Source organism: Theropithecus gelada, chromosome 16 (genome assembly GCF_003255815.1).
Source record: "Theropithecus gelada isolate Dixy chromosome 16, Tgel_1.0, whole genome shotgun sequence".
Taxonomy (NCBI): domain Eukaryota; kingdom Metazoa; phylum Chordata; class Mammalia; order Primates; family Cercopithecidae; genus Theropithecus; species Theropithecus gelada.
This window is the reverse complement of record NC_037684.1, coordinates 62,960,586-62,985,823: the sequence shown is the minus strand read 5'-3', so window position 1 is coordinate 62,985,823 and position 25,238 is coordinate 62,960,586. Positions and strand designations below refer to the sequence as shown.

Below are 25,238 nucleotides of genomic sequence, written 5' to 3'. Positions count from 1 at the left end.
ATATATTTGTTTCTGGGTTCTCTATGCTGTTCCATTAGTCTATATGTCTATTTTTATGCTGGTACTATGCTGTTTTGGTGAGGTGACTACAGCTCTGTAGTATAATTTGAAGTCAGGTAATGCGATTTCTTCACTTTTGTTATTTTGTTCAGGATAGCTTTGGCTATTCTGGGTTATATAAATTTCAGAATTTTTTTTTCTATTCCTGAGAAGAATGTGATTGGTATTTTTGATAGGGATTGCATTGAATCTGTAGATCACTTTGGATACTACAGAAAGTTTAACGATATTGATTCTTCTAATCCTTGAACATGGAATAACTTTCCATTTTTTGGTGTCCTTTCCATTTCTTTCACCAGGGTTTTGTAGTTTTCATTGTTGAGATCCTTCACTTCTTTTTTTTTTTTTTTTTGAGATGGAGTCTCGCTGTGTCTCCCAGGCTGGAGTGCAGTGGCGTGATCTCGGCTCACTGCAAGCTCCGCCTCCCGGGTTCACGCCATTCTCCCGCCTCAGCCTCCCAAGTAGCTGGGACTACAGGTGCCCGCCACCACGCCCGGCTAGTTTTTTGTATTTTTAGTAGAGACGGGGTTTCACCAGCCAGGATAGTCTCGATCTCCTGACCTCGTGATCCACCCGCCTTGGCCTCCCAAAGTGCTGGGATTACAGGCTTGAGCCACCGCGCCCGGCCGATCCTTCACTTCTTTGGTTGATTCCTAGGTATTTAATTTTACTTGTAGCTACTGTAAAGAGAATTACTTTCTTGATATCTTTTTCAGATTGTTCACTACTAATATATAGAAATGCTATTGATTTTTATATGTTGAATTTGCATGCTGCACCTTACTGAATTTATTAATTCTGATAATTTTTTGGTGGAGTCTTTAGGTTTTTCCAAACGTAAGATCACCTCATCTACAAGCAAGGATAACTTGACTCCTTCCTTTCCAATTTGTATGTTCTTTCTTTCTTTCTCTTGTCTGATTGCTCTTGTTAGGACTTCCGGTACCATGTTGTATAACAGTTGTAAAGTGGGCATCCTTGTCGTGTTCCAGATCTTAGAGGAAAGGCTTTCAGTTTTTCCCCATTCAATATGGCACTAGTTGTGGGTCTATTATATATAGCTTTTATTATGTTGAGGTATGTTCCTTCTATACCCCGTGTTTTTAGGGGTTTTATCATGAAGGGATGTTGAATTTTATCAAAAGTTTTCCAGCATGAGTTGAAACGATCATATGTTTTTGTCCTTTTTTCTGTTGATATGATGTATCACATTGATTGATTTGCATATGTTAAAGCCATTCTTGCATCCCTGGGATAAATCCCACCTGGTCATGATGAAAGGTCTCTTTAATGTGTTGTTGAATTCAGTTTGCTAGTATTTTGTTGAAGATTTTTCCATCATTGTTCATCAGGGATATTCATCTGTAGTTTCTTTTTTTGATGTGCCTTTGTCTGGTTTTGGTATCAGGGTAGTACTGGTCTTGGAAAATGGGTTTGGAAGACTTCCTTTCTCCTCTTTCGGAATAGTTTGAGTAGGATTGGTATTAGTTCTTCTTTAAATGTTTGGTAGAATTCGGCAGTGAAATGACTAGGCCCTGGGTTTTTCTTTGCTGGGAGACTTTTTATCATGGCCTTGAGCTCATTATTCATTGTTATTGGTTATGTTCAGATTTTAGATTTTTTCATGGTTCAATCTTGGTAGGTTTTATGTGTCTAGGAATTTATCAATTTCTTCTATTAATTGATTTTCCAATTTGTTGGCATACGATTGCTCATTACAGCCCCTAATGATCCTTTGGATTTCTGCAGTATTGGTTGTAATGACTCCTTTTTTTAATCTCTGATTTTATTCATTTGGGTCTTCTGTATTTTTTTTCTTAGTGTGGTTGAAGCTTTGTCAACTTTATCTTTTCAAAAAAACCCAAATTTTCATTTCATTGATCCTTATATTGTTTTCTTCATTTCAATTTCATTTATTTCTACTCCGATGTTTATTATTTCTTTTTTCTACAGATTTAGGATTTGGTTTGCTCTTGCTTTTCTAGTTTTCTAAGAAGCATCATTAGATTGTTTATTTGAAGTTTGTCTACTTTTTTTATGTAAGTGCTTATTATAGCTACACACTTTCCTCCTAGTACTGCTTTCACTGTATCCCACAGGGTTTGGCATATTGTTCCTGTTATCATTTTGTAAATAAATTTTTCAATTTTCTTCTTAATCTCTTAATTGGCACACTGGTCATTCAGGAGCATATTGTTTAATTTCCGTGTGTTTTTATAATTTCCAAAATTTTTCTTCTTATTGATTTCTAGTTATATTTCATTATGGTCAGAGAAGATACTTCATATTATTTCAATCTTTTGGAGTGTTTTAAAGCTTTTTTTGTAGCCTAACATATCTCTCCTTGAGAATGGTGTCAAGGAGAAGAATATATATTCTGTAGCCATTGGATGAAATATTCTATAAATATCTATTAGGTCCATTTGGTCTATAGTGCAGATTAAGTCCAATTTTTTTTTAATTGATTTTCTCTCTGGATGATCTGTCCACTGCTGGAAGTGGAGTACTGAAGTCTCCAGCTGTTATTTTATTAAGTCTATCTCTCTCTTTAATTCTAATAATATCTTCTTTATATATCCGGGTGCTCCAGTGTTGGGTGCATATATTTTTATAATCATTATATTATCTTGCTGAATTAACCTCTTTATTGTTATATAATGGTCTTCTTTGTCTCTTTTTACAGATTTTGTCTTGAAATATAATTTTGATATAGTTATAGCTACTCCTTCTCTTTTTTGGTTTCCATTGGTAAGGAATATCTTTTTCCACTCCTTCATTTTCAGTCTATGTGTGTCTTTATAGGTGAAGTGTGTTTCTTGCGGGCAACAGATTATTGGGTCTTGTTTTTTCACCTGTTCAGCCACTCTATGTCTTTTGATTGGAGAGTTCAGTCCGTTTTCATTCAATGTTATTATCGATAAGTAAGGACTTACTTCTGTCATTTTGTTATTTGTTTTCTGGTTGCTTTCTGGTCTTTTCTTCCTTCCTGTGTTCTCCTTAGTGAAGGTCATTTTCTCTGGTGGTATGTTTTAATTTCTTACCTTTAATTTTTGTGTATCTGTTGTTTGGCTTTTGGTTTGAAGTTACCGTGAGGCTTGCAAGTAATACATTATAACCCATTATTTTAAACTGATGTCAAATTAATACTGATTGCATAAACAAGCAAGCAAAGAGAAAACAAATAAAAACTCTATATTTTAACTTCATCCTCCACTATTTAACTTTGTTGCTTCTATTTATATCTTATTTTACTATGTCTTTAAAAAGTTATTGTAGTTATTATTTTTGATTAGTTCATCTTTTAGTCTTTCTACTTAAGATACGAGTAATTTAAACACCACAATTACAGTGTTATAATATTCTGTGTTTTTCTGTGTATTTAACGTTACCAGTGAGTTCTGTACTTTCAGATAATTTCTTTTTTTTTTTTTTTTTTTTTGAGACAGAGTCTTGCTCTGTCGCCCCGGCTGGAGTGCTGTGGCCGGATCTCAGCTCACTGCAAGCTCCGCCTCCCGGGTTCCCGCCATTCTCCTGCCTCAGCCTCCTGAGTAGCTGGGACTACAGGCGCCCGCCACCTCGCCCGGCTAGTTTTTTGTATTTTTTAGTAGAGACGGGGTTTCACCGTGTTAGCCAGGATGGTCTCGATCTCCTGACCTCGTGATCCGCCCGTCTCGGCCTCCCAAAGTGCTGGGATTACAGGCTTGAGCCACCGCGTCCGGCCCAGATAATTTCTTATTGCTCATCAGTGTCCTCTTCTTTTGGATTGAAGAATTCTCTTTAGCATTTATTTCCTTCAGACCGCTCTGATGTTAATGAAATCTCTGTTTTTATTTGTCTGGGAAAGTCTTCATTTGCCTTTCATGCTTGAAGGATATTTGCACTGGATATGCTATTCTAGGGTAGCATATCTTTTTTTCCTTCAGCACGTTAAATATGCCATGCTATTCTCTTCTGGCCTGCAGGGTTCCCACTGAAAAGTCTGCTGCCAGATGTATTGAAGCTCCATTGTATGTTATTTGTGTTTTTTCTCTTGCTGTTTTTAGGATCCTTTCTTTACCCTTGACCTTTGGGAGCTTGACTATTAAATGCCTAGAGGTAGTCATTTTTGTGGGTTAAATCTGCTCGGTTTTTCTATAACCTTATTGTACTTGAATACTGATATCTTTCTCTATGTTTGGGAAGTTCTCTGTTATTATCCTTTTGAATAAACTTTCTACCTCTACCTCCTCTTTAATACCTATAACTCATAGATTTGCCCTTTTGAGCCTATTTTCTAATTCTCGTTGGTGTGCTTCATTCTTTTGTCTGTTGACTCCTTCAACTTTGAATTTTCAGATAGCCTGTCTTCAAACTCACTGATTTTTTCTTCTGCTTGACCAATCCTGCAAAAGCCACAGTGTTACTGGGCTTGGGATAACCCAAGTGCAGATACAGTTGCAGTGACCAAAATTTTAGATCAGAAAACCCAAGTCCCTCCAAATTCTTGGAAAACCTACCCAAGAAGAATGGGTACAAACAAGCTCTGACTGCACAGGCTACAATAAATACCTAACTCTTCAATGCCCAGACACCAATGAACATCTATAAGCATCAACAACATCTGGGAAAATGTGACTTCACCAAATGAACTAAATAAGACACCAGGGGCCAATCCCAGAGAGAGAGAAATATGTGACCTTTCAGACAGATAATTCAAAATAGCTGGTTTTTTTTTTTTTTCCATGACACAGCCCTCAGGAGGTCCTGAGAACATGTGCCCCAAAATAGCTTGAGGAAACTCAATGAAATTTAAGATAACACAAAGAAGGAATTTAGAATTTTACCAGATACATCTAACAAAGAGATTTAAACAATTAAAAAGAATCAAGCAGAAATTTTGGAGTTGAAAAATGCATCTGTCATACTCAAGAAAGCATCAGACTCTCTTAATAGCAGAATGGATCTACATTGTGGTCTTTGATAAGATCCAGAAGAATTGTCTGGGTTACCGGCAGAGGCTCCTGCTCTCCTCCTTACTTTTTCCCAAATAAAGAGCTTATCTCTGTGTGCTGAGCTGCCTGCAGCTGGGGCAGGAGTGACACAAGCACCTCTGTTGTCACCACCACTGAAACTGCACTTGGTTAGACCTGAAGCCAGCCTAGCACTGGGTCTTGTCAAGGCCCACTGTGATCACTATCTGGATACCACCTATGTTCGCTGAGGTCCTAGAGCTGTGCGATTAGCAGGTAGTAAAACTAGCTACACTCATGTCTTTCCTTTCAGGACAGCAAGTTCTCCCCAGTCCTGGGCAGGTCCAGAGATGATATCTAGAAGCCAGCACCTGGAGTCAGAAATTTTAGGAATTTACCTGGTGTTGTACTGAGCTGGCTGAATTTACCTGGCTGAGCTGGCACCCAAGCCACAAGTCAAAATCCTTCCCACTCTTCCCTTCCCTTTCCACAAGCAGAGGAGTCTCTCCCCACGGCCACCACCACCACAGGCCCACAGGGTCAAACGTGGGGTACTGCTGGGATACCACCAATGTTCACTCAAGGCCCAAGGGCTCTTCAGCCTGCTTGTGGTGAATGCTGCCAGGCCTGGGTCTCACGCTTCAGGGCAGTGGGCTCCCTTCTGGCCCATGGCAGGTCCAGGAATGCCAACCAAGGGCCCAGCCTGGAATCAGGAACCCTAAGTGCCTGCTTGGTGCTCTACTCTACCTTGGCTGAGCTGGTACCTATGTTGCAAGACAAAGTCCATTTTACTCTGCTTTAGAAAAGCAAAAGGAATCTCTCTCCATAGCCACTATAGCTAGTAATGTGCTGTGTCACACCAGAAGCCAGCACATCTCAGAGTCGCATCCAAGGCCCATGGTGTGTACTACCTGGCTACCACTGTTGATTATTCAGGGCCCAAGTGCTCTTTGGTCAGCAGATGATGAATTCTGCCAGGATTGGGTCCTTCCCTTCAAGGCAGTGTGTTCTCTTCTGGCCCAAGGCATGTCTAGAAATGTCATCCAGGACCTAGGGCCTGGAATCAGGCCTCTGGACTCTGCCCAGTACCCTATCCTACTGTAGCTAAGCTGGTATCCAAAATTCAAGACAAAGCCCTCTTTAATCTTCCCTCTCCTCTTCTCAAACAGAAGAAAGGAGTCTCTCTTGGAGTTATAAGCTGCACTGCCTGGGGTTGGAGGAAGAGTAGCATAAGCGCTCTTAGCCACCCTGGCTGGTATCTCACAAGGTTCATGCCCTGGTAAGACACTGGCTCTGAGCCCAGCATAGCACCAAGACTTGCCTAGGAGTTGCAGTCCTTGTGGCCTAGACTGCCTTTCAAGTTTATCTGGGACCCCAGAGGACTTTAGCCTGCAGTGACAAGGCTCACCAGGACTCAGCTTCCAACTGCTGGGATGGATGATTCCCCTTTGGCTAGGGATGGTCTAAATGCTCCTTCTGTGGGTGTTGGCTGAGTCCTGCCCAGTGTTGCTTTCTGCTGTGATAAGGCAGCACCGAGTTCCAATGCAAAGTCCCACAATCGCTTGTACTCTTCCTTGCTGAAATGCACAAATTCTCTATACCACATGACCACTGTCAGGGGATGGGGGAGGGACGGCATCAACAGCTTGAGACTGTCTTTCCTGCCCTCTTCAGTGCCTCTTTCAGAGATATGAAGTTAAAACCAGGTTCTGTGATCACTCACCTGATTTTCGGTTCTTGCAATGATGCTTTATGTGTGTAGACAGTTGAGGCTTCTATTCAGCCATCTTGCACCACCACCTGTCAAGAGCATGAGGCCGTCTCAAAAAAAAAAAAAAAAAAAAAAAGAGCATGAAGACTGAGCAACAAGGTCATTGCTGATGGACTGGAGTTCAGTAGCACTGGAGGTAGAAGCCAGAATTCAAAATGATATAGCAGAACCTATATCATTTTTGACTGGTTGAATTGGAGTCACTTGCTGTCCAGAAGGGAGGCAATTGAGGGAGGATGATTGGTGGAGGCTTCTATTTGGCCGTCTAGCTCCACCTCCAGGATTTCTTTTTGGGGTGATAAAAATGTTCTAAGATTGATCGTGATGATGGTTGCACAATTCTGTGAATATACTAAAAACCATTCATTGTATACTTTAAATGGATAAATTGTATGAGATGTGCATTTTATCTCAGTAAAGATGATATGTGTCTAAATTTTTATTTATTTTTATTTACATAATTTTTATTTTTATAATTATTTTTATTTACATATAAAATTTTTATTTACCTATAAATAAAATTATTTATATGTAAATAATTTTTTATACTTATTATATTATATATAAAATTTTAATTATATTAAAATTTTTTATTACAAATAAAATTTTATTTACATATAAATGTAATTTTTATTTACATATAAAATAATTTACATAAAATAATTTACATAAAACACATAAAATATTTACATATTATTTTTATTTACATATAAAAAATAAATATAGACCTGACACGGTGGCTCACGTCTGTAATCTCAGCATTTTGGGAGGCCAAGAAGAGAGGATCCCTTGAGCCCAGGAGTTCAAGGCTGCAGTGAGCTATGACCACATTACTGTACTACGGACTGGGTGACAGAGTGAGACCTTGTCTCTCAAAAAATATATATATATACACACGTATAAAACATATAATGCATAATAATCGTATATGTAAAAATATCTTTATATATTTAAAATTTAAAAATATTATTAGAATGTTATATTTATATGTTTTATACATTGTTTTATAATTTTATATTTTATGTAAAAATACATTATCATATATATTTGTTTATGTATGTGTGTGTGTATGTGTGTATATATATAAAAACAATATATAAAACATGGGTGGCTGAATATGGAACACTGGGACTCAACATCCATTCTACCCTCCTCCTGTGTACTTTCCCACATTGCAGTTTTCTTTGCAGCCAGGGCTTCAGCTGTGATTCGCATTTCGACAATCAGATGCATTGCAAGAGATTTGTAAGAAAGGGAAGGTGGAGTCTGGGCTTCCTGCTTCTTTCTGTTGGCCAGCTCAGTCCTCAAGGCTTTGGGATTTTCTGAGTATAACATCAGCAGAGGTCCCAGTGTCCCGTCACTAGTTTTGTGGTAACATGCACAGCTTCTTCTGCTTTCTTTTTGGCTTTATTTACTGATATAGCTCTATCTTCCCTGATACCTGCACTTCTGCATTCTGACTCATCCCTTACCCAATCTCCTTATTCCCATCAAAGGCAATTCTATCCAGCCCTCCATAGCTTTCTTTCATAGCATTCCTATTCCTATTTCTTTTCTTTACCTCCTATAGCCTCTTCTCTCCTCCCACCCCCACATATAAATTTGTGCATGTCTCTCCCATTAAAAAAGCAAATAAACATAAAATCTCCTTTGACCCTTTAGTCCTTTCAAGTACACCTCGCTTTTCTTTTCTCCTCACAGTCAGACTTCTGGAAGGAGCAGTCTAATCTTGCTGGTGTTGCTTTGCATGGCTTCCCATTCTCTCCCTACTCTGCTTCAACCTGGCTTTTGCCTCCACTGCTACTGAACTCCACTCCATCTGCAATGACCTTGTTGCCCAGTCCTCATGCACTCAACAGTCAGCACTGTAGGCCCCTCCCTCCTTCCTGAATCCCTTTGAATCTTTGATTTCCATTGGTTCTCCTTCCTGAATGCCTTCCAATCCTTGATGTCCATTGGTTCTCCTTCCTGAAGCCCTTCCAATCCTTGATTTCCATTGGTTTCCTCTGTCTTTGTTTTCCTCCTTCTTCCATTGGTGCACCTTTTTTGTCCTCTCCATCAGCATCTTTTCCTCCTTTCATTTGCTAAAGTCTGGTGTCTCCCAAAGTTCTGGCAGAGCCCTTTCTTTTTTTGCAGGGTAAAATCTTCTCTCTGGGGAAATCACTGTCAGATGGCTTCCAACTCTCCATTTCCAGCAGGACCACTCCCCTGAAATCTAAATTACTTCTCTGCCTTCCAGACAGCAGGTGACTCCAATCCAACCAGGCAAAAATAAAACTTCACTAGCTTGCCCTCCCCACCTCCATCCACCTCCATTCTGCTGAAATATCCCTATCTTCGTAAATGACATCACCAGCCACCCGCCACCCAAGCCAGAAACCTGGAAGTCACACTAGCCTGTCCCTCTTCTTCCCACCTTCATTTGTTCAACAAGTGTTTGTTGAGCACCGACCATGGAAGAGAAAATTCCAGGTGATGGGTGCTATGGCATTGAACAGAACAGACGGTTCTCTGGTCTAATAGAGCTTATCTTCTATTAGGGAAGAGAAGATTCAAACAAAATAGTTATGCTCTATCAGGTGGTGAAAATAAACAAAGCATGAAAGGCAGTTGTGAATTATGCTTGGGACTGCTACTTGTGTGGGGTGAGCAGAAAAGGTTTTTTTTTTTTTTTTTTTTTTTTAATTATACTTTAAGTTCTAGGGTACATGTGCACAACGTGCAGGTTTGTTACATATGTATACATGTGCCATGTTGGTTTGCTGCACCCATTAGCTCATCATTTACATTAGGTATTTCTCCTAATGCTACCCCTCCCCTTGCCCCCCTCTCCATGACAAGCCCCGGGGTGTAATGTTCCCCGCCCTGTGCCCAAGTGTTCTCATTTTTCAATTCCCACCTCTGAGTGAGAACATGTGGTGCTGGTTTTCTGTCTTTGTGGTAGTTTGCTGAGAATGATAGTTTCCAGCTTCATCCATGTCCTTACAAAGGACATGAACTCATCCTTTTTTATGGCTGCATAGTATTCCATGGTGTATATGTGCCACATTTCTTAATCCAGTCTATCATTGATGGGCATCTGGGTTGGTTCCTAGTCTTTGCTATTGTGAATAGTGCTGCAATAAACATACGTGTGCAGGTGTCTTATAGTAGCATGATTTATAATCCTTTGGGTATATACCCAGTACTGGGATGGCTGCGTCAAATGGTAATTCTAGTTCTAGATCCTTGAGGAATTGCCACACTGTCTTCCACAATGGTTGAGCTAGTTTACACTCCCACCAACAGTGTAAAAGCTTTCCTATTTCTCCACATCCTCTCCAGCATCTGTTGTTTCCTGACTTTTTAATGATCACCATTCTATCTGGTGTCTCATTGGTATCTCATTGTGGCTTTGATTTGCATTTCTCTGATGACCAGTGATGATGAGCATTTTTTCATGTGTCTGTTGGCTGCATAAATGTCTTCTTTTGAGAGTGTCTGTTCATATCCTTTGTCCACTTTTACTGGGCATAGTGGCAGGCGCCTGTAATCCCAGCTACTCGGGAGGCTGAGGCAGGAGAATCGCTTGAACCTGGGAGGCAGAGGTTGCAGTGAGCCGAAATCGTGCCATTGCACTCCAGCCTGGGTGATGGAGTGAGACTCCCTCTAAAAAACAAACAACAACAACAAAACGTGTGTAGTGCCTCCCCCTGCTCTCTCTCTCTTCCTCTTGCTCCAGCCATTTGAAGATGCTTGCTCCTGCTTTGCCTTTAACCATGAGTGAAATTTTTTTGAGGCCTCCCCAGAAGCCAAGTAGATTCCAGCATCATGCTTCCTGGACAGCCTGCAGAACTGTGAGCCAATTAAACCTCTTTTCTTTATAAATTACCCAGTCTCGGGTATCTCTTTATAGCAATGCAAAAGTGGACTAATACACACATGACCATTTTGAAGGCCTTGAGTTTATGATGAGTGAAGTGGAAAGTCAGTGGAGGGTTTTGAGCACAGAAGTGACATGATCGGAATTATGATTTAAACGGTTATCTCTGGGGGCTGTTCTGAGAATAGACTGAACAGAGGTAAGTATGAAGGCAGGGAGATTAGTTAGAAATCTAGGCATGAGGGCTAGATCAGGTTGGCTCCCATGGAGGTGAAGAGAATAATTGCATGATAGATATATTTAGAAGTTAGAGCCCAGAGGACTGGGTTGGAAGTCTGGGTGTGAAAGAAAGTCAAGAATAATCCAAGTGCTTTTTTAGGGGAAGACAAAGTCTCACTCTGTCATGAATACTGGAGGGCAGTGGCGTGATCCTGGCTCACTGCAACCTCTGCCTCCCGGGTTCAAGCAATTCTCCTGCCTCAGCCTCCCAAGTGGTTGAGATTACAGGCACATGCCACCACACCCAGCTAATTTTTGTAATTTTAGTAGGGACAGGGTTTTGCCATGTTGGCCAGGATGGTTTTGAATTCCTGACCTCAAGTGATTCACCCACTTCGGCTTCTCAAAGTGCTGGGATTACAGGTATGCTTCTGGCCCAATCCAAGTGCTTTTGGCCTGAGCAATTGGAAAAAAATGGACTTTCTATTTGCTAAGATGGGAAAGATTGCAGTTTGGGCTGGGGAATGGTATTCTGGAGTGATTTTGGATGTGTTATGTGTGAGATGCCCATTAGAAATTCAAGTAGAGTTATCAAGTAGGCTGCCAGAGACGCAAATGTGGAGTTAGGAGAGAGGCTGGGGCTGGCCTGGAGACGTCCATTTGGGAGCTGTCTACATGTGATGGTGTTGAAAGCCGTGAGACTGGATGAAATCAGGGAGGAGCTGAACCCTGGGACACTCCAATGTTTGGAGTTTCAGAAGAACTTGACTTGCAAAAGAGACTGAGAAGAAGTCACTGAGAAGGTAAAAGGAAAACCAGGGAGTGTGGTGTCTGGGAGGCAAGTCGAGAAAGTGTTGTAAGAGAGAAGGCTCTGTAGTAACAGATGCTGCCAAGGGGGAGAGAGGTAAAGACTGAAAGGTGGCCATGAGATCAGTGATTTGGAGGTGACTGCTGACCTTGACAGACGGTCTGAATGGAGTTACACAATCCTGACTGGAATGGGTTCAGTGGAGAATGGGCGGAGAAAAAGTGAAGACAGTGAGTATAAACAACCCTTCCCAGGAGCTTTGCCACCAAGGCCACGAGAAAAACAGGTGAGGGACCGGCGTGTAAGGAAGAGAGGGTTTTGCTGAGATAGACATTACCAAATGTGTGTACACTGTTGAGAATCTTCCAGTAGAGAGGGAACATTTGTCCTACAGAGTCTTTTTCTGAAATATCTCACACTAATCCTCTCCTTCCATTCCCAACACAGATGTCTTCTTTGGGATTCTGACAACTTTCTTTAAAAAAGAAATCATCGTCTAATTTAATTCAGAGGGTAAACTTTATATGGCATCTTTAACAATGATATGCAACGTGCCATAAAAATGTACACATTTGGCCGGGTGCGGTGGTTCATGCCTGTAACCCCAGGACTTTGGGAGGCCCAGGTGGACGGATCACGAGGTCAAGAGATGGAGATCATCCTGGCCAATATGGTGAAACCTCGTCTCTAGTAAAAATACAAAAATTAGCCGGGTGTGGTGGCGGGTGCCTGTAGTCCCAGCTACTCGGGAGGCTGAGGCAGAAGAATCGCTTGAACCCGGGAGGCGGAGGTTGCAGTGAGCCGAAATCACTGCACTCCAGCCTAGCGACAGAGCGAGACTCAGTCTCAAAAAAAAAAAAAATAAAAATAAAAATAAAGTACACATTTTACTTATGGAAAGATATCCCCCCAACACAAATATTTTCATCTTTTCTATTGATGAATGCATCTGGAGGAGGGAGAAAGGACTAAAGAATTGCATGCCATTCAGCAAAAAAAGGAACTAAAGAGAGTGAAGGAGAAAATGTGAAACCTCACTCAGCCCGAAGGAAACTGTGGAATTCAAGGCTACTAATACTACAGTGACACACAACTTTGGACCCAGCATCAATCTGGAAAGAGATCAAAGTTTGCATTTTAATTCAGACGTCATTTATATACACAGTGATAAAAAGAAATTTGCGTAAGTAAAAAACACACAGTACAGCCTTTTCATTCCGGGCTGCTCTCTGTGTCCAACCTAACAACCCTTGCCTCCAGAAAAAAAACGATCGTGTTGGAGGGGACTACATTTTCAGTAGGCGGGACATCAGCTCTCCTTATTCTGTCGGAAATATTTTTTTCTTTATCTTATACGTTGCACCTCATGAAAACATTTCTAGTATTAAATGCACGTTGAGTCCCTTTTAAAATGTTAGAAATGTTTATGATGCCATCTTTAAAATATTTTTAAAAGAATAAAGGATGATATGATAAATATCTCTGTATCATAGCCAGTTACAAATAATAAAACACTTCAGATACAGCCGAAGCATCACACTCTTTAATCACATGCCCCCTGCCCACAGATTAAAGCTAAACTAAATTTGGGGTTTATTTATCCCTATATTCCTTTTGTTTCTTTTTTTTAGAGACAGGGTCTTGCTGTGTCTCCCAGGCTGAAGAGCAGTGGCATGATCATAGCTCACGGTACCTTTGAACTCCTGCGTTCAAGTGATCCTTGTGAGAAGCATCTTTTTTTTGTTTGTTTTTGAGACGGAGTCTCGCTCTGTCGCCCAGGCTGGAGTACAGTGACGGGATGCTTCCCAGGTTCACGGCATTCTTGCGATGCCTCCCGGATTCACGCCATTCTCATGATGCCTCCTGAATTCACGGCATTCTCGCGATGCCTCCCGGGTTCACGCCATTCTCCTGCGTCAGCCTCCTGAGTAGCTGGGACTACAGGCGCCCACCACCATGCCAGGCTAATTTTTTGTATTTTTAGTAGAGACGGGGTTTCATCATGTTGGCCAGGATGGTCTCGATCTGCTGACCTCATGATCCGCCTGCCTCAGCCTCCCAAAGTGCTGGGATTACAGGTGTGAGCCACTGCGCCCGGCCGAGAAGCATCTTTTAAGACTCAGTATACTCAGAAAGCTCTTGGGTAATAAAAATGTTAATTTCAACACACATTGGCCAACATGATAGAAAATGATTTTCCGGTAGCATGTGTTTTAAATATACTTTTGTCAAAACCTCGGAGCTACAAATTTAGCTCAGCTGGTTATGGGAAGCATCCTTTGTAAACCCTAATTGGCAAAGTTAGTCTTGACTGTCAAATTAATCACCCGAATCAGACTTAATTCCGGCCCCCCAAAAGAGTCTGATTTCATTTTCCAGTTTGAATATATATGTTAATTATCATCCTTGTGCCAACCATCTTCGAATTTATATAACTCATAGAACTGAGCTCTTCTAACTCACATAAGTTTATACCATTTCCACACGCTTTAAAGAGAGAGACACTGGACTTAATAATATTTACTGTGGGTGGTAGATTATATTATTTGTTCACAATGATTAATTCCCCCCACTTTTGCCACCCCTCCCTATAGACACAGTATATTTCCCCAACTCCATTGATTTTGGACTTGGCCATGAGACTTGCATTGGCTAGCAGAAGGTGAAAGAGGTGAGTATGCTGTACCTGAGCAGAAGCTTTTAGAGGTACTGCAAATTCCCACCAGCACTCTTGGCTCCTGTGATGAGAACATGTCCCCAAGAACCTCTGCTTCCTCAATCTGGGTGAAGCCCCTCCACAGCACGGAATGAGAGGACCATGGAGTCGTCCACCATCTACCTACAGCCTGGAGCAGAGTTGCCAAACCATAGACTCCCAGCTGACTTGCGGCACCCCCCAAAATATAGTTAGTTGTAAGTCTAACCCAGGGAACGCTGACCAATACTCTTTTCTATTGACAACATTCAGGACCTGCCTTTTTAGCAATCAAAGCTTGTTTATAAATAAAACAGTGTTCCCAAGTTAAAATGTTGGCGGGGGAAAAAACTGATAAGGCTACTCTACTGACCAATGGAGCAGCTCTGTCCATAGAAATACTCACATACCATGCCCAAGTAAGTGTAAATAAACTTATTTAAGTAAGTTTAAATAAGTAAGATACAAATGAAAGCATCCAAAATCTAAGAAAATCCTAATCATCTACTGCACTTCTTGGCTTGTCTGCATGTCACAATCTCATCACAATGAGCGATCACGGCTCATTGCAACCTCCACCCACTGGGCTCAAGCGACCCTCCCACCACACCCGGTTAAGTTTTTGTATTTTTAGTAGAGATGGGGGTCTCGTCATGTTGCCTAGGCTGGTCTCAAACTCCTGAACTCAAGCAATCTGCCTGCCTTGGCCTCCCAAAGTGCTGGGATTACAGGCACCAGTCACAGTGCCTAGCCTAGTATCACAATTTTCCTTTTTGTTTTGTTTTGGAGACGGAGTCTCACTCTGTTGCCCAGGCTGGAGTGCAGTGGCGTGATCTCGGCTCACTGCAACCTCCTCCTCCTGGGTTCAAGCAATTCTCCTGCCTCAGTCTCCCAAGTAGCTGGGACTACAGGTGCATGCTGCCACGCCTGGCTAATTTTTTGTATTTTAGTGGAGATGGGGTTTCACCATTGTTGCCCAGGCTGGTCTCAAACTCCTGAGCTCAGGCAATCCGCCCGCCTTGGCCTCCCACAGTGCTAGGATTACAGGCGTGATCCACCGCACCCAGCCTACCTAGTATCACGATTTTCTTAGCTACCCACATCAGTCATAAAATGTGAGCAGGGGCCGGGTGTGGTGTCTCATGCATGTAATCCCAGCACTTTGGGAGGCCAAGGCTCGTGGATCACGAGATTAGGAGTTCGAGACCAGCCTGGCCAACATGGTGAAACCCCATCTCTACTAAAAATACAAAAATTAGCTGGGGGTGGTGGCGGGTGCCTGTAATCCCAGCTACTTGGGAGACTGAGGCAGGAGAATCACTTGAAACTGGAAGGCGGAGATTGCAGTGGGCCAAGATCACACCACTGCACTCCAGTCTGGGCAAAAAAGCGAAGCTCCGTCTCAAAAATAAATAAATAAATAAATATAAAATAATAAAAATTAAAAATTAAAATCAAAATAAGTTGGAAAGAATTGGATTCATCAGTCTGAGGTATATTTTTCATTTGCCATGAATTAAAACTGCTTTTTATTTTGAAATAGTTTGACTCACGAGGTGTTACAAAACAGTACAGAGGGTGCCATTTCTCCGGTAACTGCAAAATGAACCTGAGGTCAAATTAATGTAACACACCACATTTTAGAATTTTTATACCAAAAAGTAAATGTTTACTATCTCAGTTTTAAGATTAAAATTATATTAAATGATTCAAGTGGGGAAAAAGTTGCATCACACAATTATGTACTATATACCATTATAACTAACTATTCCCAAATAGTTTTATGTAGGTAAGTAACATACGTTAAGTCAGGGAATAATTTATTTTCGTATTCAAGAAGCATATTCTAATGTCTGGATTTATATTTTGAGAAATACTGATTCAGAACACAACCTGATGATAGTGTAGCAGGACAAGCCACAGACAAAACTCCTCAGACACCGAGTTAAAGAAGGAAGGGGTTTATTCGGCCGGGAGCATCAGCAAGACTCCTATCTCAAGAGCCAAGCTCCCTAAGTGAGCAATTCCTGTCCCTTTTAAGGGCTCACAATTCTAAGGGGGTCTGCGTGAGAGGGTTGTGATCGATTGAGCAAGCAGCGGGTATGTGACTGGGGGCTGCATGCTCCGGTAATCAGAATGAAACAGAACAGGACAGGAATTTGTACAATGCCTGGAATCTATAGATAACATAACCAGTTAGGTCAGGGATCGATCTTTAACTACAGGGCCCAGGGCGCAGCGCTGGGCTGTCTGCCTGTGGATTTCATTTCTGCCTTTTAGTTTTTACTTCTTTTTTCTTTGAAGGCGGAAATTGGGCATAAGACAATATGAGGGGGTGGTCTCCTCCCTTAACAGGTTACTAAAAGTAGCTACATCAAGATAAAATTATCATGACCTAATATAGTTTATGCATTTTATGGTAAGTTACCAATACAAGATATAAATTTGGATGCACTTTCTTTTTCATTACTTCATTTTTTATAGTGCAATGTGGTATGTGGCTAAAATTTTAAGTTATCTGTGAAGTAGGAGTATGACAAGAGGCAGGGCTTTCCTTTGGTAAATAAATTTGTGTGCGTAAATTGAACTCTTATGTTCAGCTCTTGGGAATAATTAAATAAGACTCATAAATTTAAAAAATTGGAAATAAGCTGGGCACAGTGGCTCACACCTGTAATCCCAGCACTTTGGGGGGCCAAGGTGGGCAGATCACGAGGTCAGGAATTCGAGACTAGCCTGACCAATATGGTGAAACATGATCTCTACTAAAAATACAAAAAAAAAATTAGCCAGCCGTGGTGGCACGTGCCTGTAGTCCCAGCTACTTGGGAGGCTGAGGCAGAAGAATTGCTTGAATCCAGGAGGCAGAGGTTGCAGTGAGTCGAGATTGTACCACTGCACTCCAGCCTGGGTGACAGAGCGAGACTCCATCTCAAAAAAAAAAAAAAAAAAAAAAAAAAAAATCAGAAATAACTTTATTATTAGAAATTATGCTCAAACTTCTCCTATATGTGTGTAGCATACTTAGTGAAAGAAAAATGTCTGTATTGCTAAAAACTAATTGATCCAGCAACTGAGAATACACATTGGGTAGATCATGCAATCTCTGTTGTAAATAAAGTTTCCAGGCAACCATGGGTCTATTTCTAGGCTCTATTCTACTATTTTCCTAACCTCATGCCAACAGTTAATGATTACATCGAGTATTACAACTTAGTCATTCTTCAAGTCTAAATAACGATTTCCCCTATGTTTTTCCAGAAGTGTCTTAATTATTCTTGGCTTACCTGCTATTTAAACTGAATCTTAGGCTTGTTAATCCAAAATCCTGTTGGGATTTTAATTGGAATTGAATTGAATTTATGGGTTAATTTTAGAGAAATGGATAGTCCTACAATGTTTGGTCTCCCTATCCATGAACTTGGTATAATCTCTCCATTCATTTGACTTTTTGTTGTTCTTTTTGTAGCACTTTGACCTTGGAATTTTTCTTAACAATCTTAACATTCTTTTTCATTTGGTGCTAATTTTGACTGTCCTCCACTGCTGCCTGGCAAATTTTTACTTAGCCATTAAGTCTTAGCTCAAATGCCACCTCCTCTGTGAAACCTTCCTTCATTACTTTAGGCTCAGTTGGTGGATCCTTCTCCTAAGGCCCCACCAACCAGGGTATTTTGCATATAATTGCAAGAACAGATATTTACTAACAGCCGACTATATGCCAACGCACTGAGTTAAGCACTCTCTGAGCATGAACTCATATAATCTCCAAAACAGCCGTTTAAAATCAAAGTTGGTGCTATTATCTTCATTTATGACAGGATAAGCTCAGAGAGGGTAACTTGTCTGAGGCACACAGCCAGGATGAGCTAGGGCAGGATATAAGCCCAGGCACTCTAGCCTCAGAGTCCATGCTCTGGTGAATCGCCTTGGAAGCAGTTGTATTAAGAACGGAAGTTGTACTTTTACACTGTTGGTGGGAGTGTAAATTAGTTCAACCATTGTGGAAGACAGTGTGGCGATTGCTCAAGGATCTAGAACCAGAAATATCATTTGACCCAGCAATCTCATTACTGGGTATATACCCAAAGGATTATAAATCATGCTACTATAAAGACACATGCACACTATTTACAATAGCAAAGACTTAAAACCAACCCAAATGTCCATCAATGATAGACTGGATAAAGAAAATGTGGCACATATATACCATGGAATACTATACAGCCATAAAAAATAATGAGCCCATGTCCTTTGCAGGGACACGGATGAAGCTGGAAGCCATCATTCTCAGCAAACTAATCCAGGAACAGAAAACCAGACACCGTATGTTCTCAGTCATAAGTGAGAGTTGAACAATGAGAACACATGGACACAGGGAGGGGAACATCACACACTGAGACCTGTTGGGGGGTGTGGGGCAAGGGGAGGGAGAGCATTAGGACAAATACCTACAAAGCCCCTAATGCGGGACTTAAACCCTAGATATCGGGTTGATGGGTGCAGCAAACCACCATGGCACATGTATACCTATGTAACAAACCTGCACATTCTGCACATGTATCCCAGAACTTAAAGTAAAATTTTAAAAAACGACAAAAGAACCGAAGTTGTTTACTTGCTGTCATTCATGCATCCCAGAAAAAAAGGTTTGAGTGCACACACTGGATTAGGTACTGGGAAAGGCACTAGCTAGACAGGTGGTGATGAATAAAACAGACAGTAAATAGAAAATACATCATAATAATGTATCATGTCTTTTAAAATAGCTACAAGATATTTTAAATGTTCTCACCGCAAAGAAATGACAAATATTTGGGCCAGGTGCAGTGGCTCACACCTGTAATCCTAGTACTTTGGGAGACCAAGATGGGTGGATCACCTGAAGTCAGGAGTTCGAGACCAGCCTGGCTAACATGGTAAAACCCCCTTTCTACTAAAAATACAAAAAATTAGCCAGGCATGGTGGAACATGTCTGTAATCCCAGCTACTTGGGAGGCTGAGGCAGGAGATTCACTTGAACCTGGGAGGCAGAGGTTGTAATGAGCCAAGATCGCGCCACTGCACTCCAGCCTGGGTGACAAGAGCAAAACTCTGCCTCAAACAAACAAACAAAAAACAAAAACAAGAGAAATGATAAATATTTGAGTGATAAATATGCTCATTAGCCTGATTTGAACACACCACAATTATACATATATTGAAAAATCACATGGTACCCTGTAAATATAGGCAATGATTTGTCAATGAAAAATGAAATAACACTTAAAAAATAAAAAGTAAAAAATAAAAGTTACACCAATAAATATAAGAGGTACAAATTGTGCGAAGTGCCCTGGGGACAAGAGGAAAGGCGGGAAAACCTAGGGCTATATAAATGAGAATCACAAAGAGAGGAGGACAGGAGGAGGGCAATTACGGATGGGCTTGGGGGAATGCATGTCCTTGGGTGCAGGTCACAGAAAGGAACTCATGAGCTTGATTCAGGATGTGTTGAATTTTCGGCCCCAGACACCTCCAGTCTGCGGAAGGTTGGACATACGGAAATCTGGGACTCTGGCATCATGGCTGGGTTGAAGGCACAGGATGGTAATCACTAAGGAGCAGGCTGTGGTTAAGCCACCAACATGGAAGAGACTCCCCGAAAGGAAGCTGCAGAGTGAGAGGCAGGCAGAAGAGAGGAAAGAAGAAAATCACAGAGGTGGGGATGTCTTTGCATCCGTGTGTCTGCAGTGCCCAAAACAGGGCGTCGCGGAGAAGAGGTGCTCAGTACCCATCTGTTGCCTGGCGGGCTGAATGAATACATGGGCGACTGTCTCAGTGTCGCCTTAATTGTGCCCCTTCCTCTCTAGACCTCCGTTTCCCTCTGACCTGGGTCGGGTGGGCAGCTGTGGCTGCTGGGGCTCGGTGGGGCCCCTCCAAGACGCGCGTCCGCATCTGCCCGCCGGGTGTCCGCGGGGCGCAGTGTCCACTGGAGCGCGAGAGCCCCTGGGACCGCGGAGGACAGTGGCCTGGCCTCCCCCTGCGATCGCCCAGGAGCTCAGGGGCAGAGAGTGAGAGCGGGGAAAGGGGGTCCTGCACCCAGAGCGGGGCGTATGTGGCGAGGAAGCCAGGGAGGCCCGCGGTGCAGAGGGCGCGGGGTGTGCGGGGACACCTCCCGGAGAGACATGGTTGGGGCGGAAGTAAGGAGATGGAAAGGAGAGGGAGATCGGGGAGATGGACCTGAGAGACCCAGAGGCCTGCAGAGATTTTCATCCGGGACCCTTCAGAGCTCAGGAAAGAGCAGGTGCGGACGCGGGAGGGCGCCTCACGCCAAAGCGGGTAGCACCAGTGACCTAAACACGCCCCGCTTGGCAGCCCCGGGACGCACCTCTGCCCGGGTAGCGCAGCAGAGGCTTGGAGAGCGCGAGGTGGTAGGGCCCAGGCTGCCCCTAGAGGGCTGGCCCGAAGCGTTAGAGTCCAAAGACGCCTCCCGCCGCCGCCGGGTGGCAGAACTGGGGGCAGGCGCGTCCCACCGACCCCGAGGGGTGGCCCCGCCCCAGGGCCGTGGGGAGGCGCCCCCGTGCGGGGCGGAGTTGTCACCGCCCCCTCCCCAATCCCCAGGGACTGCGGCCCCTTCTTAAGCCCGCGGCGCTTCTAGCTGCCCCTCACTCGTCTCGCCCGCCAGTCTCCCTCCCGCGCAATGGCCTCGGCGCTGAGCTATGTCTCCAAGTTCAAGTCCTTCGTGATCTTGTTCGTCACCCCGCTCCTGCTGCTGCCACTCGTCATTCTGATGCCCGCCAAGGTCAGTTGCATCTCCAGGCAGCCCTTCGGACACCGGGCGCCCGGTGCCCACTAAGGGGCACCGAATCCGGGAGCCCTGAGCTGGAGCGCACGGATTTTACCGGGGGCACAGCTCTCCCGGGGCGCGCGCACTCAGGAGCTCCAGGTGCCAGATGGGAGGTGCCCTGTAAAGAATCCGAGGGGCATGGCGACCCCAGGGCGCACCACCCTTGGGGTTTACAGATCCCAGGGCGCAAGAGCCGTCCAGGCAAGCACAGAAACCTCGAAGTGAGCACAGATCTCAGTCACACAGATCCCAGCCTTAGGCTCAGCCCCTGGCTCCGAATTAAATCTCCCCACAGTGCATAACCCCGTTTCCTCCCAAAATGCCACCTGCGCCAACAGGGAACCTGGGAGCTTGCCTTTCCCTCTCTCTCTCCTGTCTTTTCCCTTCGCCACAGAAGACTTCAAGCTGTAGGTGACTTCCGCCGTCAGGAGGGACCTACAGGAAAAAAATCATCACCCACGTGGATCCTGCGCTGTCTTTGCCACTCTCTGGTCCTTCCTTGGGCCTTAGTGTCTCTATCTGTGATCCACATTTCTTCCAACCTGAAGCGCCACATCTGATTCATAATCCTGCCCCAGGCTGCAGGCAGGTCGGGGTTGGCCTGCTTTGCCTGCTGCCTGCTGGGGCTGTAGCAGGAGGCGGGACACATTCCCAGAGCTCACGCCTTGGGTGGCAGGACCTGGAGTCGCAGGGAAGCTTCCTCCCAGGCCCTAGTCTCCTAATGCTTCTGTTAGGGAGACAGAGAATGAATGGCCTTGGCCGCAGGGTGGGGGCAGGCTCCACTGGGCTGTGCACAGCCAGTTTGGCAGAGGCCCGAGCCCTTTGAAGCCTTTTGTGGCTGCTGGCTGCTCCTTCCTCGTTCCTTCTTTCAGCCCTTTCACTCTCGGCCCAGACAGGAAACCTCCAGCTCCCCCGCTCCCCTCCCCAGGCAGGTTTGGGAAACAGAGGAGCTCTTCAGGGGATGCTCTGGGGGGAGCTCTAGAGGAAGGGAGTGCACTGGGGTGTCAGGAAGCCAACCTGCAAGAGAACTGGACTTCCACCATTCTCTCATCTGTGTGACTTTAGCCAAGTGCCTGTGCTCTCTGGGCCTTGGTGTTCTCATCTGTACAATGGGGCTAGGCGGTTTGGTTCTGACACTTTAAGGCTTTGGGAATCAAAAGGGATTAAGGTTGGTTCCTAGGATGGGGGAGGGGGAGACTGGGAGGAGCCCTTGGGTGGGCCTAGCACAGGCCCTGGATGGGTCAAGGACAGCAGATCCAACTGTGGAGGCTCTGCAGTTGCCGCACCACCTGTGAGCAGCCACACTTCCTCCGTAGCAAGAAGTTTGGGGCTGTTATTGTCCAGGGGAAGGAGCCAGGCAGGAGAGCTGAGACTTCACCTCTGCTGGTAGGGAGTGACCTTCCCTGGAAATGATTATAGTAGCTTGGCTGACCTTCCTGCCCCAGGAGACCCCACTCACACACACACACACACACACACACACACACACACACACAAATACACACACACACACTCACAAACACAAACACACACACAAACACACAGACACACAAACACACACAAACACACAAACACACACAAACACACAGACACACAAACACACACAAACACAGACACAAACACACACAAACACACAGACACACAAACAGAAAACACACACAAATACACAAAACACACAAACACAGACGTGCAAACACACACACAAACAGACACAAACGCACACACAAAACACACAAAAACACACAAACACACACAAACACACAAAACACACACAGACACACAAACACACACAAACACACACACACACACACAAGCACACACACACACCCTGAGCTGGAAACCGCAACTCAGTGTGTGTGTGTGTGTGTGTGTGTGTGTGTGTGAGAGAGAGAGAGAGAGAGAGATTAAGCTGTCCTGTGAATGAGGACCAGGGAGGGGAAGCAGAGAACCCAGGGGGAGTCCTTCCAAAGGCTGCCTTCATGAGCTTTCCTTCTGACGGGGTTGGGTGAGGACCCTGGACATTGTCTTGTTTTTTCCCTTTGTGCCTGTTTCGGTCACCATGCGTCCACCCTCCACGGCCACCCCATTGTGCAAGGAAACCCAGAGGGTACACAGCACAGGCAGGGCAGCTGGGAAGCTGGTGAGAAGCTGGCAGGACCTTGGCAGCCTGAGCAACACAGTCCTTGCCAGGAGGTGACTCCCAGGGCACGCCACCCTCTCCCAACACCCAGGCCCCTCTGCTCACCGGCTGTCTCCAGTTCTCCTGTCTCTACCTGGACTCCCTCCTGGTCTCATCTCTGCTCCACTTTCTCTATCCTTTCTCTGGGTCCTTTTTTATTAAAAAAAATTTAATACAATAAATGATAAATTTATTGTATCATTTATTTTATTAAAATGTAAAAGTTTTTTTTTTTAACAAATCTGTAAGGTATAAAATAAAAATTAAAATACTCTCAAATCCCATAAGTTACTCATATTTTGATGAACATCTTTCCAGAAACCAATCTCTTCTCTCTCTTCCCAAACACACACACACACACACACACACACACACATATACATACAGAGTAGGTTTTGCCTGCATTTTTTCATTAAGTGGTATGTCAGGACACCCTGACTTGTTAGTGTTAAACTTTTCTAACATCTGCTTCCCATCCTGCCCTCTCCCTTGACACTGTGGAGGCATTCTAGACTAGGGGGATCAAGCCTGTTGACTTCAGGGATGAGGCACCTCCTGGGCTTCCAAATAGTGGCATGGAGGTGAGGGGGCCGTTAACCTTGTGTCTCATCCTCTTTCCTAGTGGGTCTGTTTGACTCCTCCAGGAACACACAGTGTACACTGGTGACGCACGCCACCTACTGCTTCTAAGTTTAGAGAATCAAAAGTTACCGAGGACTTTGTGTGCCATATGGGAAGAACGAGGACTCTTAAATCCACCATTTGCAGATGAAGACATGAAACAAGAGGGGATAGGGGCCAGGATTGGGAGCAGGAGGAGTAATTTACGAGCTACATTGTTTAGAATTGCTATCACCTGATGATAGTAAGAAGCAAACTAATGTTTAGCTAATATTATTGTTTTAAAATTCTCTCCGATGTGCCCTCTCGTTGTCTGCCCCTGGAGGGGATCATTCTCATGGCCTGCCCAGTGGTACACCCCTGACACCAAGGCCCAAAGAAGTTAGTGGCTGCCAAAGGCCAGACAGTGGCTGACAGTGGGCGCCAATCATATCTGTCTGGTGTCAAAGCCTGGGTTTCCAGTGACGCTGCTGTTCCGCCTTTAGTTCAGTGGCTGTCAACCAGCATTGATCCTTTCTCCTGCCCTCACCCTGCCCCACAACAGGGGACCTTTGGCAAAGTACAGAGACATTTTTTGCCGTCCCAAATGGAGACAGTCTTACTGGCAACTCACAGGTGGAAGCCAGCGGTGCTCTAAACAGCCTGCAGTACACAGCCCCCACAACAAAGAATCATTTAATCCAAAATGTCAGTGTGCCGAGGCTGAGTAACCCTGCCTTGCCAGTAGGAGGTGCCCTGGGTTGCTTGTGGGATGCTGAAAAAGATGTATTTCTTGTGGCTGATAACACAACCCCGACAAAGAATTTCTAAGTCTTCCTGCAATGTTTCGTGCAAATAATGCATACGCTCTTCTGGGTGATGAGAAGCAGGGATTGTGTACAGGTGCATCTGTTCTTCCGCAGCGTTGTCAGAGTTAAACTCAGATGAATGCTATTGATTCCTTTAATAAGCATTTGCAAAGATGGCCGGGTGCGGTGGCTCACGCCTGTAATCCCAGCACTTTGGGAGGCCAAGACAGGTGGATAATCAGGCTAGGAGATGGAGACCATCCTGGCCAACATGGTGAAATCCCGTCTCTACTAAAAATACAAAAATTAGCTGGGTGTGATGGCACTTGTCTGTAATCCCAGTTACTCAGGAGACTGAGGCAGGAGAATTGCTTGAACCCAGGAGGCAGAGGCTGCAGTGAGCCTAGATCGCACCACTGCACTCCAGCCTGGGGACAGAACAAGACTCTGTCTCAA

At 44.0% G+C, this 25,238-nt stretch overlaps 1 protein-coding gene across 4 annotated transcripts in view; it reads left to right on the top strand.

The window, feature by feature from the left end:
- The first annotated feature begins 20,813 nt into the window (after positions 1–20,813).
- The window catches only part of SLC13A5 (solute carrier family 13 member 5), a 28,930-nt gene continuing 24,505 nt past the window's right edge, over positions 20,814–25,238 (top strand). For 3 of the 4 annotated variants that reach the window (XM_025361998.1, XM_025362000.1, XM_025361997.1), the window contains exon 1: positions 20,814–21,149. In XM_025361998.1, the coding sequence (XP_025217783.1) occupies positions 21,048–21,149 (102 nt within the window). In that variant the 5' untranslated portion in view covers positions 20,814–21,047. The remainder of the gene's footprint in view (positions 21,150–25,238) is intronic. The other variant, XM_025361999.1, reaches the window with a different exon arrangement.